Source organism: Lonchura striata, chromosome 23 (genome assembly GCF_046129695.1).
Source record: "Lonchura striata isolate bLonStr1 chromosome 23, bLonStr1.mat, whole genome shotgun sequence".
Classification (NCBI taxonomy): domain Eukaryota; kingdom Metazoa; phylum Chordata; class Aves; order Passeriformes; family Estrildidae; genus Lonchura; species Lonchura striata.
Genome location: NC_134625.1, coordinates 10,815,999 through 10,836,309, shown reverse-complemented (window position 1 = coordinate 10,836,309; position 20,311 = coordinate 10,815,999). Strand labels below are relative to the sequence as shown.

General features: G+C 53.5%; 1 protein-coding gene across 4 annotated transcripts in view; it reads right to left on the bottom strand.

Moving 5' to 3' along the window:
- Positions 1-1,611: 1,611 nt before the first annotated feature.
- The window catches only part of ZBTB16 (zinc finger and BTB domain containing 16), a 54,693-nt gene continuing 35,993 nt past the window's right edge, over positions 1,612-20,311 (bottom strand). For all 4 annotated transcript variants that reach the window (XM_077788050.1, XM_077788049.1, XM_021530042.3 and 1 more), the window contains exons 5-7: positions 7,088-7,258; positions 4,790-4,957; positions 1,612-4,522 (exon numbers count right to left, since the gene is read on the bottom strand). In XM_077788050.1, the coding sequence (XP_077644176.1) occupies positions 4,293-4,522; positions 4,790-4,957; positions 7,088-7,258 (569 nt within the window). In that variant the 3' untranslated portion in view covers positions 1,612-4,292. The remainder of the gene's footprint in view (positions 4,523-4,789; positions 4,958-7,087; positions 7,259-20,311) is intronic.

The following is a 20,311-nucleotide window of genomic DNA, read 5'->3' as shown; positions in this document are numbered from 1 at the left end:
AAGTGGCTGCCTATTGATGAGGTGTCCAGTTAAAGAGTTCGTGAGACACTAAATCAGCCCATTGATCCTGCCGAGATCGATGGTGCTACAGACCTGATCAGTGCAGCGGGCAATTAACACCCTCTGGAATGAGCTGCCTTCGTGTAACATCAAACGCTCCAACAGACAAATCCAATGGGGCCATTGACCCAGGTGTGCGATGCCACCCAGCCCATGTATTTGATGGGGGTACTGGGCAGCAAGACTCCTGAGCCAGCCTTGCCATCTCTCTCCTGCTCACCGTGACCCTGATGTCCCCCAAGGCTGCACTGCAAGATGCTCATCTGTGCTGCCATATCCCATTGAATGTTTTGGTCCTTGTCATCCCTGTGCTAGGAAACCATCATGCACCCAACCTAACCCCCTCAAGAAGCTCAGCAGTCCTTTTCCCTGGAAGGACAGGCTGCCTATCCCGGAGGAAAGATTGATTCTCCCCTTGCCCTCTCGCTACTTTGGGAAGTGCTGCATGTAGGAAAAAGTTCCAGGCATCTGAGAGAAGCCTGGATTTTCCTCTTAAAAAAAAAAAAAAATCAATAAATCTGAATCTAATCTCCTAATAAAGGTTTAATGAGGACATAATGTTGATGGAACAGAACATTGTTGCAGCATAATCGCTCCCAGCTGCTGTGCGAGTGTGCACACAAAGGCCCGGTCCTACCGCGATTTCCCCGTTATTGTAGCAACGCCTTTGTGCCAGGCTGAACGCCAGCTTTGCCTCCCTTCTCGCGGGGTGCTGCAGCCTGCAGGTTGCTCACAGCAGGACCACCTCTGCTTGCCCAAACCTGGACCAAAGTTCCCCAGCACTTGCCCAAAGCCCTCCTGGGAGGCTGTGCTGGGGGGACCGGGGGAGGCAGGAGCACCATCTGAACCTTGGAATGGACACACAGCCCCTCAAACCCGCTGGGAAATGCTGGGGCAGTGTCACGGCTGGCCTTGACACGGGCACATGCCATCCATCCCTGGGAAAAGCTAAATATGCCCTCGGTGACTCCAGCCGTGCTGTAGGAAATGTCCAATGGTGTCACAGGACCACGGCTGGCGGCGGGCAGCACTGGGCACAGGCAGGGCTTGTGCCAGGCCTGGCCCAGCCGCAGCGCGGTGTGGCACGGTTTGCCACAGCACAAAAGGAGAGCGGGCGCTGCCGTTAATGTAGTCAGTAAATAAATAAAGGAGGGCTTAAGCTTAGTGTACAGCAATCAGTCGGGAACTACAGGATAATTAACGCAGCGGGGGGCCGGACGGCTCTGCAGGCAGGTTTAAATGAACGAGTTCACTTTCATTGAGGCAAACTTGCTCTGCTCCCTGGTGAGCCACATGGGCAGGCAGAGCACAGGCAGTGTGCTGTGGATGCTCCCTGCCCATGGCAATACTGACATTCCAGGGAGACCCCCGCCCACCGGGGTTGGTTTAGTGATAGGATCTCCTCAATTTCCCCCTCAGAGCAGGCACCCCCAAACTCACCACTGAGCGTACCCTCATGGCTCACCCCAAGCTGGTGGAATGCATCCTTCCTCCACCGCCTATTCCTCCTCCTTCTCCTCTTGATGGGCACAGGAATGGGAGACAGCAGGCTGAGACAACAGAATTAACTTTATTGGTTGTTCTTTTGTTTTCTAACTGCAGATTCAAGGTATACAACTGAACATTGCTATTTTCCTTATGAGACTTATAAATAAAAATACAAAAAATGTTCACTACAAAAAAATCTACCGTTAGTAGGATGTAAAAAATATTCTCTTTGCTATAGAAGGCACGAACTTCACTTAGTGACACATGGAGAGAAAAAAACCTGCAGCAGTATATTCTTCTTTTTTTTTTTGTCTTTTTTTTTTTTTCCTCTGTCAGAAACACTGAAGTCTTACAAAGAAATGCATCTGAATCTACACAGGACGAAGGCAGATGCGGAGAGCTGCAACTAGGAGACACCACAACTGGTTTTTTTTTTTTCTTTTTCTTTATTTTTCAGGAAACTTTTAGCTAACGGCATCTGTGGCTAGAGGACAGAAAGAGGACTCGCAAGCAGAACCGCAGGGGAGCGAACGGTGAGACAGGAAAAGTCGTACAAAAAATAGGAGCCAATAGATACTCTGAGAAAACCAAAGGGGAACTTGGGCACCTTCTGCGCCCGGGCTCAGAGAGGTGCTGAGGTAGACGGAACGAGGACAGCGACGGACCCGAACCACGAGCAGCAACACAGAGCAACGGGACGGGCAGGCGGGCGCTCACGACACTGACAGCAAGCCAGGGGAGAGGGAGCCCGGGACCACGGGGCCCCGTGCGGCGCTTGGTCCTCACTGCTATGATACACATATATATACTTACTTATATATATATGGAGGGGTGGCAGGGGCTGCGCCACAGCCAACAGCATGGGGTCGTGCGCCCGGGATACAGCAGCAACGCTCCAATGCTGACCCCAACACTGTTGCAGTGGGGGCTGTGTCTCTGAGGGAGAAGGATGGTGGGATGGAAGGGGAGGTTAAAGCAAAAAAAAAAAAGCCACATGAGCTCGGCCACGTGCTCCATGGCACCCATGTCTGGCAGCGCCAGGACACCACGGGGACCTGCCGCGCACACGCCAGAAATTGCAGCAACTTTCTGTGTGAAAGAACTGTTTTCTTTTTTTTAAATATTTTTTTCTGTTTTTTCTTAGGCACAACAATGAAACAAGCCGTTCTCCACAGTCACATCCCGGATTGTACAGCAGCGGTGTCCACCCCGCGCAGAGCAGCAGCGGTCCCATGCGCAGAGGCACACGCACGGGCAAAGCCAGGCTGGGGCGCGAGGGAGGATGGTGCTCCCACAGCCATATCCCTGCTTGGCACCAGGAGAGGTGGGAAGGGCACCCCAAACCCAGAGGGGCCACCAGTGTCCCTCCAAACTGTATCCAGACACTGTCCCACCCCCCCACCCCCCAGCTCCTTTTCTCCCCTTGCACCCAAACGCAGCAAAACGACAAAAAAAGAACCGTGGGATGGAACCACCAAGCCTGCGGCTGCGCAGGAGAAACACAACAAAAACGAACACAAGAGGTAGCTTCAGAACCAACACCCCCAGCCCCATAGGGCCAGGCAAAAAATACCAGTTTTGGTAAGGATAATGCACAACAGGAGGCTAGCAGGGACACCAGTGCCCCACCACCTCTCCACCACCAATGCTGGGCACGTGGCTGGTGCACCTCAGCCATGCCACCCCCTGTCCCTCCCAAATCAATAAAAGCTCATGAGGTCACAAAAAAATGAGGTAATTTCAAGTAAAATGTGCTAAACGCGGAAATATTCCAAAAGAAAGTTAAAAAAAAAAACCCAAACAAAAAGCAAAAAAAGCGGCAAACAAAGCCGCCTGCCACGGGGCACCCCTTACTTGTGGGCTCCTGAGGCTGAGGGCTGGGCAAAAAAACCCACACTTGGCACCTTCCAGGTGCCCCAAATCAGCAGAAGAAAAGAGGATCCCTGCATTCGGAGTGATGCCACGTGCTCCAACACTGGCACTGACTGCACATCACCAAACCAACTGCATCTCCCCACGGGGGCTTCACCCTTGCCCCAGGAAGGCAGGGAAGGAGGGAGAAATGCATAGAGAGCTCTTTGGTCATGAGAAGAGCAGCAGCCTCCTGTGCCCCTGAGCCCACCTGGACACCAGGCAACACTTCAAGGCAGCCTGGCTCACAGCTGGCTCCCTGTCCCAAACACCCTCCTCTGGCCAGGATCCCCCCAGGACACTCTTGCCAAAGCACTTGTGGCTCACAGGGCACTGTGCTCTCCTGCCTGCGATGCCACAGCCTGGGAGCATGAGAACCTGCCAGAATGGGGCTTGGGCCCCACATGGGAGCTCAGGTCCTCTGCAGGGCATCCACGGCAGGGTCTGTGCAGTGACAGGACGCCAGGAATTAAAGCCTTCCCAGAGCACTAGCTACGCACACACTTTCAGGGAAGCGCCTCTTTCCTACATGGTCTTCCCAGCAGCACCAGTGGCCAATGCCAAGGGTGACAGAGGGCCTGCTAGGGGTTGCAAAGGGTGAAATCTGCCCTGCAGCAAGGGTGAAAGGGCAGCAGGCGCATGAGCAGCTGGGACAGCAGTGTGGATGGGGCTGGAGAAGGGGCTGGTGCATCCCTCGGTCCAGCATGAGCTGCAGGATCCTTCCGGCGAGAAGAAACAAATGAGAACTGAAAACAAACAAGGCCATGGATGCTGCGGGTTTGGTGGGATTTTTTTGCCCAGTCATCTGCCCCGTTGCCCCTCTGCCTCCTCCCTTAGACGTAGCAGAGGTAGAGATAGGTCTTCTCTATCCGCCAGTCAGTGGGGATCTCCTCTGGTTTGTGGCCCTTCATGTGCTTCTGCATGGCAGAGAGGCTGGGGCAGTACTCCAGGCAGATGGTGCACTGGTAAGGGGAAGCGCCATTGTGGGTCCGAAGGTGTTTGATCATGGCCGAGTAGTCCCGGGAGCGCTGGTGGCACAGCTTACACTCGAAGGGCTTCTCACCTGTGGGATACAGGGGTGTCAGTGGGGGCTCGGGGCCTCCAGGTGCCAATCAACTGCCTGGCATCGACACTGCCGCAGCGGGCACAGCCAATACCCGAGCAATGAGCAGCAGAACCAATGTGACTATCGATCCCTATTTACTATAATTACACGCTGGCGCATCCGGGGTTCGTTATCCCTGGCTGCCCCCGCGATCCACATGCCAGCCTTTCTGCCAGGGGACCGGTCTGCCATTGCCAGCCTCACCACAGACACCCCAGCATGTACCTGTGTGGACTCGGTAGTGGGTCTCCAGCTGGTGCTTCAGGCTGAACTTCTTGCCACAGCCATTGCACTCGTAGGGCTTCTCACCGGTGTGGATGCGCTTGTGGCCCTTCAGCGTGCTCTCGTCCCGGAAGCAGCTGCCGCAGAACTCGCACTCATAGGGGTGGTCGCCTGCAAGCACATGCCAGGTCAGGGCTGCCGTGACTGCTGTGCCACACCGAAACCAGCTCCCCAGCCTTTGTACCCCGGGCAGCCATCCTGGGGACAGAGTGTCCCACTGTCCCCAGTGCAGTCCGCTGGTCCCTTCTTGCACAGACCTTCGTGTACAGAGGGGATGCTCGGGTCCGCAGCACAGCAGAGAGACTGGAGTGAGCTGCAACCCTCCGCCACCAATTTCCAGGTTTTTCACCCAGCAGCACCAGCACAGCCCCAGCCCTGGGCATCTCCCACAATCTAGACCAGGCGGCTGATAAATGAACTCTGGTTTGGCATCAAAGGCAGAATGATTTGAAGGAAAGGTGAGGGCTCCAGCTACTTATTTATTACAGCCGCGAAGGCAAGGACAATAAAGATAGATTGATCGTCCGAGACTTTGTTCATGAATATTTAAATATTACTGATTTGTCTTGTCACTGTAATTACAATTTCTCTGTGCCGCATATCCTACAAGCACAGTTTATGGTAAAGAATGGCGAACTGTATTTCACTTGTCCTGCTGCAGATGTGCGGAGCTGCCAAGCGTGTAATGTTCCCCGCATTTCATACATTTTCTTCAGCTGTGAAGGCTTAAGTCATCCACAATGACCTACGTTTTTTCATTATCCCCGTGTCAAACTGCACTCGTGCCTGGGCATAAATTGTCCTTCTCGTTATATACTCACATGCCTGTGCTTTCGCTTCCTCTTTAAAATGATATTTTACTCTCTCCCCATTTGCCGCAGCCCAGTTCTGCGGCCCCTCGCCCCTCCCGCAGCTGCTGCCTGGGCACCTGGGGGAGGAGGATGCTCGGGATGCAGCTCGGAGCCCCCCTCCAAAGGCAATGCAGGCAGTGCCTGTGGGCTGTTGTTGACTTTCCCCTCCCTGTGCCCAGTTCCAAACTGCCACTTTGGCTTTTGATCCTACAGTCAAAGACAGCAATTTTTCAGGCAGAGGCAGCCAGCATTTCTACCCGCCCACTCTTCAGGGGAGCCTGAGCCCATGGAGCACCCTGGCCCTGGGACAAGAGGGACAAGAGGGAGCATCCTGCAGCTGCGCAGGACGGCACCACATGGCACGAGTAAATGCTCCTAAAGCGCCGATGATCCCAGTGTTTTTTCACATCTCGGAGCTACTAAAGCGGCAGAGGTTGGGGTGGGACACGCACAGCCCGACCCGCAGCCCAGGTCACCGGATTACCGGCTATAAATAGCTCCAGCACTCAGCATTAACATGCTTATCATCGACACAGGATTCCCGTTTCCCACGTCGGGACCCCTAGCCCACGTGCGAGTCTGCAGCTGCCAGCCACAGGCTGGACAGAATGACCCTTGGTGACACCACCTGCTCAGCCCCCAGCAGCCACCTTTGCGTCCCTTTTGGAGATCGTGTGCATGCCCCCTGCCTGACAAGAGAAAGAAGGGGCATCCCTCCTCAGGATACATTTTGCTCCCTGTCAGCAGCAGCAGTGGTGTCAAGGAGGGTGCACGAGCCTCTCACTTGTGTGGGCAAAGGATGCGTGAGGAATGCTTCACCCAATGAGGAATGCTGCGATCCTGCACACTCCTGCTCATCCCCCAGAATCAGTTCTTTCAGGGGTGTTTTGTGACTGGCCCTGAATGGCGGTGCTGCTGATGTGGCCGGGACCACGGAGCTGCCCAGGGATGCCGTCGGAGGAGCTGAGGACACGGCGCGGGCGCTTTGAGGACACGGCGTAAGGCGGCCAAGCCGTGCTCTCCCGCTCAGCAATCCTGCAGCCAAGCCCTGCCCCAGCGGGGCCACGGCAGCACCAGCTCCACGTAGCGCAGGTCGCCCTAATCCCATTAGGGCCGAGCACCAGCTGATTATGTGCATCTACCGCCGTAAGCTGATGAGGCGGATATGATCGCACACCCCCTAAGAAGGTCACGTGCCACCCCAGACCAGATCAACTTATTACACACAGCTTTTTTTTTTCCTGTTTTGTTTTTCAAATCCAAGCCACTTCAGTCCCCTCCATGCTTTCTTAATACAAATCACCTTTCCTCCCCCTGTTTCTTTTTCACGCGTGGGGAAGGAGCACGTCCCGGCTGCCCCAGCCCCGAGTCCCCACGCGGGGCCGCGTACCTGTGTGGGAGCGCAGGTGCCTCTTGAGCGCCGTGTGGCTGGGGAAGGTGCGGTTGCACTCGCTGCAGATGTAGCTGCGCACCCCGGCGTGCACCTCCATGTGCTGCTGCAGGGCGCTCTGCGTCTGGAACCGCTTGCCGCACAGCAGGCAGAAAACGGCCATGTCTGTACCTGTGGGAGAGGGAGAGACCCGGCTCAAGCACTGCCTGGCACCCCAGGCCCCTGTCCCATCACCCCACTGCATGGGGGTCCCCGTGCCCACATGGCAGCAGGGATGCTCGGGCAGCAGAAGGGACCCCAGGAGCTGCAGGGCTTTGGGCGTCACTGGGAGGAGTCCCAACAGCAGGACCCTGGCCACCCTGACCCTGCTGACACTGGCCTTCTGAGGGGAGTAGCTGAAGAGGAGAAGTTGCTCTTACTGCACCAGAGGCAGCTGGGAGCCCTGGTGACGCCGAGGGATGCCCAAACACAAAGCAGCTGCTGGGTGATCACTGCGTCCCCACACACCTCTGAGAGCTGCTGAGCTCAGACCTTGTGCCCAGGAGAAAGGGGACCCCATGAAGCTGCCCTGGGGAGCAGGAGGCAGGATGTGAGAGGGGACGAGCCCACCCCTTGTGCTGTGTGTGGCCCCAAGCCCTAAGGCAGATCCAAGCTCCATACCATCACTCCTGGGTACAAACCTGGCTGCAGCAACACAACAGGGACAAAACCCCAGCCCAGGTGCTCATACCCTGTCCATAAACATCTCAGACCTCTAGCCATTAAACAGTTTGTTTTTGCTTATGCATAGCTGATTGTTCAGAACTGTGAGTCACTGCAAATTGTATTACACAGGGAGATTAAGCAAATAAATGCTCGCTTTTTGGAGACATTAAAATGTGAGGACTATGGAAATAAAATTAGCTAGAAAATTGTATTAGCAATTCATTAGCAGCACAAGATGTTCAAGGTAACCAACAAATCCATGCAGCCTTCAGGAACAGTAGGGGCAGAGGGCTGCTTGCCATGCTGCCAAAACCAACCCCAGGGAGACCACCAGGGCCGCGGGGCAGGGACATGATGGGCAGCAGAGTCATGGTCCTGCCTGGACCATGCAGTGGGGACAGGGAAGGATGCTCCTGGGCAGACCCACACCCCCAGCTTGGGAACCATGGGCATCCCGGAGAGCACCTCCCTTCACACCGTCACCTGCTCTGGCACTGTGCCATCACCCACACAGGTGTGTGGTGCACGCCACTGTCAGCTCTGTCCTGCTGGGGATGCAGAGGCTGCCTGGGGGGATGCTCAATCTCAGCCTTGCACTGGGCTACCCAAAAATGCTCTGAAATCTAAAAAAAAGCCCCAGTGAAATGGGAATAAAAGCAGCAAGAGAGGTGGCCCTGCATGGGAGCTGCCTTTCTCCTCCTGCAGGGATTTATCCCGGGGGGTTGTGGGCTCATGTGCCCCCCACGCAGCTGCGGACAAAACGCTCCCAAGACAAAAAAAAAAATTAAAAAAAAAAAAGGGAAAAAAAAAAAAAAAAAGCAGCAAGCAGCCGCGAACGGGCAGTGCGGAGCAAATCCCAAGAGGTATGTGGCCCCGCGGCCCTCGGCGGCCCGGCGGTGACAGCAGGACGGGTCAAAGGTCCGCGGGGCTGAGCCCCAGCGCCGCGGCCAGCTGCGGAGCGGAGGCCCCGGCCGGCGGGACGCCGGCCCCGATAAATCTGCCGGCAGCAGCCCCGCTGGGGCCGCGGACAATGGGCTCCCGTGGGGGCGGAGGGCAGCACAATGCCGCCGGCCCGGCGCGCGGGGCCGTAACAAATCCTCCCTGGCACCGTAGGGCCCTCATTTGTGAAACTAATTGGCCCCCGCTTGAAAAAAAAATAAAAAAAATGGGCTGACTCCAGCAGCCGCAGGGATGGGGACGACGCCTCGTTCATGCATGGGGGACGGGGCTGCTTGCTGGAGCTGGGCATCCCCTGGGTGCTGCTGCCTGAGACATGCAAAAGGCCGTTTTTAATTTCTCCCTCTGTTTTTTTCTTCTTCAAGTAATGTATCAGTAAACAACACCCCGGACTGGGAGGTCAGTGTGTAGTGGCACACGTTTCCAGTTGTGCTCTGAGAGCAGAGCATCTGCGTGACACAAAGGCTGATACCGGCTGGGCGCAGAGGTGGAGGGTGTGGGAGGCGGCCCTGCATCCCTGCATCCCTGCATCCCTGCATCCCTGCATCCCTGCATCCCAGCACTGAGCCCAGCAGTGGCACACGGAGCACGGAGCTCAGGCAGCGCTTGTTCACAGCCCTGTGGCTCCGCAGGTGACAGTGCAGCAGCCAAGGGGAATGGCAGGCACCACGCCAGGGTCTGCTGGGCACCGTCCCACCACCGGCCTTCAAGCTGCTTGGTTTTCTTTTTTAGGCTACGTGTCAACTGTGTCACGCCTTTGGAGAAAGGATGGGAAGTGGGAAAAAGCAAAACTCTCGAGAGGGTGCCACACTGGGTGGCACAGGACTCAGCCCCGTGTCCTGCCGTGAGCGCATCCCTGGGCTTCAGCCACAGAAGCCCCGAGCCAGCCCTCAGCCATTGGAAGAAAAATCACCCCTGATAAAGAAATGCTGCCGCCCCAAATCAGTGAGAGACGGATTTATTCATTTCCCTGACATTTTAATGGTTTCTCCCCTTTTTGCAGGAAGATGATTACAAATTAAGCAGCATTTAAACGCTTTTTACTGTCAACAATTAAAAGGGGTGAAGGCGGGCGAGCAATTCATTCCCCGGGAAACGCGCTGGCTCTCGGCGGGCGCCGACGGCCCTTCCCTCTACTGTACACAGCACAATGGCCCCGAGCACGCCATTAATTTTGCAGGACGTTCAAAAGCAAATTAAAATATAAAAAGCCCCTGGGCACAAAGATAGATACCGAGGGAGGGGGCGGCGTAGGTCAAGCTCGCAGAATTGAAGTCTTAGCAACTGGGAAGGTTTAAGCAGAGCCCCGCATGCTGTGTTCAGCTGCCACCTTTGCCCACCATCCCCAGTTTCTGTGTCCCTGCCAGATCCAGCTGCTGTGCCAGCAGCTGAGAGCTGTTGGTACTACCACAGGGTTCTGAGGTGGAAGCTGGAGTGATTTGGGTGTTAGACGCTCTTTTCATAACCGTGTTGGGCGCATCTTGGTGGATTTTTTAAATACAATGTGGTCCCAAAACTGATTTTTAGTGGGGGGATGCTTGATGGAGGGAGGGAAAACCTTATGGCTGCAAGCCCAGAGATGCACATCCCTGTTCTCCAGCAGCTTGGTCCCAGAGCAGCGCAATCGCCAGAGACGTGATGACGAGCAAGATGCGCCGTGTGACAGCGTGCCCCGTCCGAGTCACAGCGAGGGATGCTGCAGCACCGCCCCCACCGCTGCCTCTGCCAGAGCAGGAATTAAACTAAAAACCGGCGTGGCCACGGGTGAGGGAGGCAGGGCGGGGTGGGTCTTGCTTGGCACTGGGCCCTGTGGAGTTTATGGATGCGGGAGGTGCACTGCAGGAGAAAGGCGACATGTCCCCTTTAAAAGGAAATATAATTTACAGTGTGCAGCCAGGCGGGCCATAGTTTCAATCTCGTTTACTATAGAGAAAACTCTGCTAGCTGTTCTCTATCCCACAAATCCGATTTAATCAGACAAGCCAGCCAGCGTGGCTTGAAGTAAAAACGGATAATTAGTAAACAGAGAGCTACTTCAGTGCTTCATTGGCATTCGAGCCGGGCTAGTGTGTCGCATTTAAAATGCAGTCTGATGAAGTTTACAAAATCAAACCATTTGTTACTCCTATTGAAGAGGCTTCAGGCCACTTGCAATTAAATTGGAATTAGTGCTTAGAATGAGATACAGCAAATTCATACTAAAAAGGGATCTGACTTTCAGACATTTGACTTCAAGTTTTTCCCCCCCATGCTAGAGCACGCGTGCGTGTGCTGGCCTGCCGTCCCCCCAGAGCCCTGGCAGCCCTGCCAAGCCCAGACCTGCCGTGTGGCTGGGGAATGGGGTGACTCGGGGATGCTGCGGCAGCAGGGGAGGGGGCACAAAGGGAGCGGTGCCCGGGGCTGTGAAGCCATCCCCACTGAGCCCCAGAATGGTGGCAGCACGGGCTGGCAGTCCCCAGGCTCGCGGCACCAACATCGAGATGTCCAAACCAAACTGTCCCTCCATGAGCCCTCTTCATAACGCTGCCATCTTTCCCTGCCTGTCCTCAGACCCACGTTATCAGACTTGAAAAATTAACAGATCCATCCACTGTTGAAATAATCAGGAACATGGAATGAAAGGCTGTGGAGAGGCACACTGGGAAGGCTCCAGCATTATCACCAGCATGAGCACGTTCACATCAAAGGATACTGACAGAGCCTGTTGCTGCTTCATGCACCCTAAAACCCCCAAACCCTTGGCTCAAGTCCTGATAATTCAGGGTCTTCCACAAGGCTTCTTCCTTCACTCTTCATGTTTAACATCATGTCTCACATGGTTCATGTGTCAGAGATGACCTGATGCTGCTGCTGTCCTTACAACAAAGGTGAACAGCTCCAAAACATCCTGGCCATGCAAAGCAGGAGCACAAAGGCTGTTGGCACTCCTGAGATGAGATTTCAGGGACATTTGATGATTTTTGTCAGCATGTCAAAGGCTCTCTACCATCCTCTTATCTCTGGCTGCTGCTGCAGGGGAAGCTGCAGGCCCTAGCTGCAGGAACAGCAGCACTGGGGAGGAAGGTGCCATCGGCAGTGGTGGCCAGAGAGTGGCAGAGAACCCTCCCTTCCAGCCCTGCCTACAGGAAGGTTGGGAGAAGCAGCAGTGCTAGCAAGCAGCACGTTGCCTGGAGCATCCCTGTCACAGCTCCAGCACCCAAGCTCAGGCACAGCTGGCCTGAAGGTGCCCAGCTCACCTTGGCACAGGGACCCTGGGAACACTGCACACATCCTGCTGGCATTGACCTGAAGAGTGTCAGGTCAGCACAGGCCTGGGCAGCGCCAGCACCCAGGCTGCATTTTGCCCCAGGAACATGGTGGATGCATGTGCAGGGTAAGAAAATCAACCCAGTTTCAGAGTCTGTTTTCAGGATTATTATGAAACCTGAAGTGGTGTTTTTGGTGGCACCCACAGGCAGGTGCAAAGGAGCCCTCCCTGAATGCTGCTGCTGGGACGCAACACCTGCAGATGCCTGCCTGGATGTAGAGGTGTTGTGCAGAGCTGTGTCGTGTGGTGCCACCCGCTCCAGTGCTATTGAGAGGTGATGGCATTCATTTCTGTGCTGAGTCAAACAGCACCTACAACCTTCATGGTTCAGTGGAGAAAGGGGGGAAAACCCCCAAAAGATAAACGCAGGAAATGTGTGCATTTTGTGCCAGAGTCACCAAATCATCCCACTTTCAAAGGCTGCCTCTGGACTCCACAGCTGGGCTTCTGTGCTAATTAACATCTTTATGGAAGGCAACTTCTCCCAAGGGGGCATTTGTTTGATTATTATTATTTACTTAGAGATAGCACAGCTTTCTTTCCAACTTTAACTAACTATGGAAAATAAATTCTTAAAAAGCAGCTGACGCCGCCTGCTCTCCTGCCCCTGCTGGTTTTCCTCCTGGGCTGGATGTGGACACTGTGGCTGTAACAGGAGGGCAGGGCAACCTTCTGGCACTGCCTGCTGCCTCCATGCCAGCTCACCCTTTTACAAACACTGAGGAAAACTCTGGCGTATCAGAGTAGTTGTACAACATTGACCTTGAAAGCACCAGAGATTAACAAACTCCCCAAAATAAAAGCCTCATTTTTTGCTCCTGCAGTGATGCACAGGGCTGCTTCCCACCCAGCCACACTCCTGCTCTCCCCACTGCCCAGGGCAGGATGCACATGGAGGATGTCCGGGATGCTGGTGCCCGCAGCAGCCTGGGCAATGCGTGCCAGGCCCTGAGCTGCAGCTCTGGCATGGGCAGCTCATGCCTGCTGGGGGTGATTTATTCCTGGGGCCATCTGGACCTGGGGGACAATGTGGTTCCGTATCCTTGTGAACTGGCTCATTAGTCACACCCTCATAGCTTGACCTCTTTGTCTTTGAGTATGGTGGGACAAGAACATCCCCTTCTTGCCTCCCTTTTGGTGGCCAGTTGCTCCCCCATGCCCAGTTGGTGGCACCTTGTGCCCTCCTCACCACCCTCCCTACCCATCACTGTCAGCATTGCCATCACCACCACCTTCCCTCACCGTGTTTCCTCCGGTTGCTCAGGCAAAGTGATTATGAGGGCACGTGTGGGGAGGGAAGGAGCCAGGCGACGATTAGCGGCGGTGGCTTTATGGCAACAGGAACACAACTCATTCGTTTCATGTTTTGCAGAATATAAAAGCGCCGAAACATCTTAATTTTAAATTCTTATCATTGAATTTACTGCTTTTCTCTCGCAATGATTTGTGTTGCTTTTTAATTTTTACAGTCTCTACAGAAGCCAGATGCTACTGCCTAGGGCCAAAATAATAAAAACCCGCTGCAGTCGCGAGTTACAGAACAAAAAGGAAACGCGCGGCTGACAGAAGTTAATATCTCAATTTAACAGTGCTGCTCCGCTAATGATCCTTTGATATGTGTTTATTTAGAAAGGTCTGATCTTGACCTTGAAAGCAAACTAAACCGCAAAGTCTTTATGAGAGGAGAGAAAGACTTTATTTATAGACTGGCTTTGCGTCAATCACGGCGGCAGCTGGACCCGCGCTGGGTGAAGCTCCGCGGCTGCCTGCGGGCCCAAGCGGGCATTCAGCAGGAAATGTGTTTTTGGGAGGGTGTGGGATCAGCTGCCGTGGGGACTGCACCGTGTCCCCATCTCCAGGGCAGGACACTGAGGGCACCATGGAGATGCAATGCACGGGATATGGGCAGCTCCAGGCCTGTCAGGGATGCTTTGGGGGACAGCACTGGTCCAGACACACCCCTGTTCCAGAACAAGCCACCTGGAGCGTTGCATGCCTAATCCCTTCTTCCAGCACTGCAAAGTGCTGCTTCTGCTCCCCAGTCTACTCCCTGAATGTGGTCCCCAGGCTTTGGAAGGAAGGGATGTGTTCAGCATCACCCCAGCCCATACTGACAGAGCCTGAGCAGTGTTTCCTCCTCTTCCTGAAGAAACCGAGTGCTATGCAAACCTGGCAGAGGGGGTTTTTAAGGGCAAATCCTTTTTATTGCAATTCTACCTCCTGGCTGGGGGAGGTGGGAGGTTCCTGAGCCTTTAATGCTTGTAGCCTGGGATTGCACTGTGGATACTTCACACCTATGGTGCGCTGTGCTCTCTAGCCCAATTTCCATTTTTTCAGGCCAAACAGTTGTTTGAAGCTGTTTGCAGTCCCTAAAGCCTTCTGGCCGAAGCTGCAGGCACATCCTACCTGCAAAGTGGTAATCCCAAAGCCTTTTTATTGTACTGAATATCTATCAAAATATACCAATGCATATTAAACCCATTCAGGCAGACTCATGATCATCTTTGGCAAAAACCATCACTCAGTTATTCCAGCCCTAAAGGTACTGATGGAAAACTGTCCTTTTTCCTGGCAAAACACATCACCTGGCCAAATGCAGTAATCTGGTATCTGAACATCTATGTGCAGCACCTTCCTTTTGTGCTGCTTTTCCCTAAACTCACACCATTCTGGAGAATGCCAGATTCAACCTTGCCATCCCCAAGAAGCTGTGCATTGGGACACCTCTGCCCTTCCTGAGAACCAGCTTCTCTGGGGCAACCACCAGCAAATCACGGTGGCATTTCTGGCCACTGCATCAGATGGGAAGCTGTCACACATACTCGTCATCACTGCATCAGCTTCCCAGATTTCCTTTTCCCTGTTGGAAACTGGACTGAAATCAGCTGAAAAAACAATCTGACTTTCTCCTGAAAACCCAGAATATCTCCCCCACTGCTTCTCAACAGTTGTTTAAGTGATGTGCTAGAAACTCCCCCATCTCCCAAAACAAAGCTTTGGTGAGGAGACCAAGGGGTCTTTGCATGGGAGACCACTGTCACCATCACCACTGCCACTATCCCACCTGGCAGAGAGCACCACCTACCCATTGCCAATCCATTCCTCTCCTGTTCAAGGTGGCACCATTCTGGCATCCTCTAGTCCCACGGAATTGTCACAAAGCCCCGCTTCACACCCCAACCAACAAAATGACCTTTTTGGTGCTGAGGCGGCTGCCGGGCAGAGCCTGGCCAGTGGAGCGACCGGCTGCCATGAGGCACAAAGCCAGGACTCGCAGCATCTGCTTATTATTCCTGCACCCCCATCATTAAAAAAAGAGAAAAGATGAAAAGGCCCCATCGGCAAAGCCGGGGAGATGTGGAGCGGCACCAAGCGCAGCCTGGCCCCCAGTTGTTGGGGGTTTTTGTACAGCGGGGAGCCGCGAATCCTGGGGGACAAAAGTAACTGCTAAGGTAAGTTAAACCTTGTCGAGATGAACTTTCCTGCTACTTTTAATTAAAAGTTCTTTGGAATTAAAAAGGACACTATTCAGGAAAGGCTGAAAAAAAAAATTCATTGACACCAGCCCGCCCCCCTCCCCTTTTTCCCAAGGAAAAGAAAAAGCTGTTTTTGTGTGTCTGCTCACCCAGCCCGCACTGTACAAAAGGAAGCGGATTTGCAGCAAGACACATGAGATGACCCCCTGACCCCGAGCCGCTGAAAAGTCCTCAATGGCATAAATACCAGATAATCAATCACATACCAGGAGGGCCGGTCCCCCTGCCCTCGCCCCCGCCGCCGGGTTTATGAGAGATGCACTGTAAACGGACACCGGCTCCTGACGGGAGGCCCCTCTCGGCATTCCTCTGCTGGACCAGGAGACCCCGGCCGCCTCTGAGACCGTGTTTCATCCCTCTTTTATAAAGCCCAGCATGGAAACGCCGAGCATCCCCAAGCTTGCCATAGCTGATCCCTTGTGCTCTGGAGCAAAGGGGGACAGAGACATCTCTCTGTGCTCTGGAGAGGTGGCCAAGCATCCTCTGTGCCAGCACAGGCCTGCGCGAGGCCAGCGCTGAGTTGGGCATGCAGAAATCAGGGAGAAACCAGCCCCATGTACAGAAGGTTTTGCTTTTTGGGGGGCTGGCTTTGTGACGCCCTTTTGGGTTCTAGCAGTGAGTACCATGTCATGCTGTGTTCCCCTATGGGGCTCTGACCAGCGCCCTAAATGCCTGCAAAGCAAGGCTGCCAAGGCACTCCAGTGCTCCAGGGCAACAATAGATGTTAAAGCTTTCAAGGGAGGGAGGAAAAAAACTTGCAGTGATACTGCACTGGTTTGGTTAAATGGGGAGCCACTTGGCAACTAAATTTGATAATGCTTTTGTCCATGGGTCAGAGGTTAAATATGTTCACACTAATCCCCTTCATCTAGAATTAAAGGACAAGAAAGATTTCTTCGTAGCTTAGTGAGAGGGCTTTTCCCATCGTGCTTTAAATAGTATTTGCACAGGAAAATTAAAGGCAGACCATTGGTCCCAATGCCATCATGGCTGCATGGGTCTGCCACCCTCCCATCTCCTGGCTCCTTCTGGTGAATCCACCAGCTTGCATGATGTCTGGCCTCATCACATTTCCCCATGTGTGCACCAAGGGGCACAGGGAATTCTTGCTGCCATTTGCTGTCAAAGTGGCAGAAGCAGCCGTGGTTTGGGAGGCAGGGAGATTCCCGGCTGCAGGAATGCGCGCCAGGACTCAGATTTCAAGTGCTGTCACAGGACATTACTGTCAGACAAAGGGGCTCTGTGCTGCGCCCCTAGGACCCACTGCCCCCAGACCCTCTGTGAGCTGGGGCCAGCACCTGAGCATCCAGAATCCACTCTTGCACCCGAGAGAAAATCTGGAAACATCGACTGTCCATCACAGCACAGCATCACTGGCATGCCCTCCCCCCGCCGGGACTGCGGAGCCGAGGCGAGCAGGGAGGGATAATTACCTCTAAGCATACTTAATACTACAGTGCATTATCTCTAGCCATGGAGAAAAGCACGATCTGGAGGTATTTCCCCCCAAAGTCTCATTGGGCTGCTCTCAGAAAACGCTCCTGAGTCCTGTGAAACGGTAACAAAAAATCACAGGCAGCCCAGGAGGATGTCAGGTTGGTTTGGGTAAGGAAGTGTGCCAGGTGCTTGTGCCAGGCATTGCTTTGATGAAAATGTGGAAGAGGATGCAGCAGGACAAGCCCCAGACAGCATCTCCCAAATCTGCTGCTGCAGCAGGGACATTGCAGATGGCTGTTGGTGGCCAGTGGCACCACTGTGACAAGCCCCAGCCACTGGCAGAGTCATGCCAGCATCCTAGTGGAGCACTGGCCTGACCATTAATCGTGGTGCCACACTGAGTTTGAGGCAAACAGAATTTGTTCTTCAGTGTGATTTATAGCTCACATCACCAAACTCATGTGTTATGTTCCACTTGCTCAAAATCTGTCATTTCCACACTGGAAGAAGCAGTGTGCCACACATCTGCAGCATCACTGCAAGGTTTTGGGCTGGAACCATTTTGAGGCAGAGAAAGCAAAGCAAATGTGAGAAGATAAGACAAATATATAATAAATTTGACTCAATGTACATTTGCCAAGAGCAGGGGTAGTGCGTGCCCGTGTGACAGTGCAGCTCCAGCGCAATGCCCCCTCCACCTCCTCCAGGCTCCCACGCATTCCTTGGCAAACCCAAGTCAGTAATGGGGTTGCTGGGATGCTCTTCTATGGAAAAACACTGAGAACTATGGCATATAACACAAAAGTAATCTAAAAATTTTTAAAAATCCCTGTGTGGTCGTTGAGCAACACTTGCCATGGGACCCAGCGTGGGGGCATCCTGCCACCTCTGCTCCCGGGTTCCTGATCTCACACACCAGATCTTTCTCCCTTTGTACCTCCACTTATACTGCACGACTGTTTTGAATCTCTAAAATAATGTGACAAGTTAATGATGGCACAATTATCTAAATGTTTAACAGACATGTTATCTAAGTGAATCGGATTGAGATTCCATCCCGCTGACAATAAACATCAATGGGAGAGCAGAAAGTGATAGGCAAATTATCGCCAACCCTGCAATTTCAATGCTATTAAATTTGGAGGAATAACAGCCCTGAGGCCTGTAAACTCTGAATAAAATAGACCCTTGTGTTTGGCCAACTATTAAATCAAAACGCTACCAACATCCCAGCAAAAGAAAAAAACAGGGGGGAAGAAAAGGGGGGAAGATATAGAGCTTTTCAATTTTCAGTTACATGTTGGTTTTATTAATTCTTTTCTGCTACTGGTGTCTCAGGGCAGAGGATCCGAGGGATATGAGGGATGCGAGTATGGGATGTAGGAAGGGAATACGCCCAGGGATGTGGGCACGGGAGAGTGAAGGGTCCTGCTCCATCCTTGGTGGTGCGGCCGGGGGCACGCCAACCCCACAAACCAGAAAGCCAACTACTTGCTGAAGCAAACACGCTCAATAGTGGGTGTTGCTCATGCCCACGTGAAACTGGGTCAGGAGTAAATCTGCGCTGTCCCGCTGCCTGACACCGGCTGCCGTGCGCTAACTGCCTTGGCACTCGGGAGGAAACTCGAGACGAGTCACCTCTGATATTTATAAACGTCGGCACGAGCCCAAACCCGTTAGCACGAACAGCGCTCGTGTGCGCATCCCGCTCCCAGCGGTGCTGCCTGGGGCTGCTCAGGCTGCCATCTCAATGCATTCTGTTTCTTCCTCTAAGTTTGAGGAGAAGGGTAAGGAATTTTCCATGCTCTCCTCCCCGGCACCAAGCTTGTGCTCCTGGAAGATAAGCCAAAACAGTTGCTGCTTTTCCTATTGCAGTGGGACGGGAGCCAAGGACAGTGCACACCCGGAGAGGGCGTCTTGGCCCCGTGTCTGTGGGGCTGCACACAGCACTGACAGTGCTGTGCTTACAAGCAGGAACTATTTGTTTGTATTTATTCTTGTTTTTTGCCTTGCCTCAGGAAGTGGGGTGTTAGTTTTCTGCTGTGGAGATGAGCAGCACATGTACAAGAGCCTGGCTTTGTGTTACCATCATTCAAAGCAGCAGGGAGGGCAGTGGGGAAAAGAAATAACATTAAGGGGTTTCTGAGTGCTGAGAGTCCACCTGAGAAACAGCCACATGTGCTGAAAGAAAACCCTGAGAACCCTTCATCTTCTGCACAAAGCTCCACAGCTCTAGGTCATGTGGGGAAGCAGTGACTCTTGTGGAGAGGTCCCACATCTCCCCTGACCACTGTTTTTGAATAATGTGGGTGGATTTGGTCAGCCTGTACCAGACACCCTGATCAGCTTTTGATGCCATCCCTGAAGGCCTCTACCTGCCTCTCTACCAAAAAGGGTTATGCATTTCTTTCATCTGGAAAGTTGGAAGGTCTTTTGCCAGCCAACCTGCAGCTAAGGGCAAAGGAATGATGTCCAAAACAAACTCGTTCTGGAAGATGCTATTATTTGGGAAGGGGGTTAATTATAGCCAGGCAGGAGAGGGATGCTTTCCACGCCAGCAGAGGAGAGGAAATGATTTATTTTGGCTGCCCTGGCCTCTCATCCCCTCTCTGCCATATTTACAGCTGGAGGCAGTGATAACAAGCTCCCCTTGGGTCACCATGTCCCCCTGCTCTGGTTGCCCATTGCCCTTTGAGCTTTGGCACAGTCCAGACCCAAGGATTCACCAGAAAAATGGGGTTTATCCCTACAGGAATGTCAGACTGCTCTGCATCTGCAGGATGGTTTGGGGTGCAGGCATCATCGAACTCCATGGCTGGGCTCCCATTTGTCACCCCAGGATGCTCAACGGGTCTGGGAAATAGAAGGAAAGGGGGAACTAGCTGCAATTTGCTTGATCACTCTGAACCCCCTGCCTGGGCCTGGGCTGCTCAGCCCTGTGCAGCCAGTCCCTCCTTGTGCTGGCAGCCCCTTCACAGCCCTTCTCCTCAGCCTGCAGCACAGAGGGACCAAACAGGGCTGGAATGGCAAAACCCAGCCTCCAGCTGTGTGGTTATGGACAGGGAGGGCAAGTACTCTAAGATTTATGGACTGGTAAAAGCTCCGTGACCAGGTGACAGCTGGAGCCATTCCTGCCTGGTGACACAGCATTTTGCATCCATGCTCACACCCCCAGCGTGAAGTCGGGCGCGTCCTCTGTGCCAGCCCTGAGCACAAACTCACTGCCAGTGGCATTTATATCAGGGCTTTCAGCACTGAAAGATGAACCTGCGCTCAGTTAAA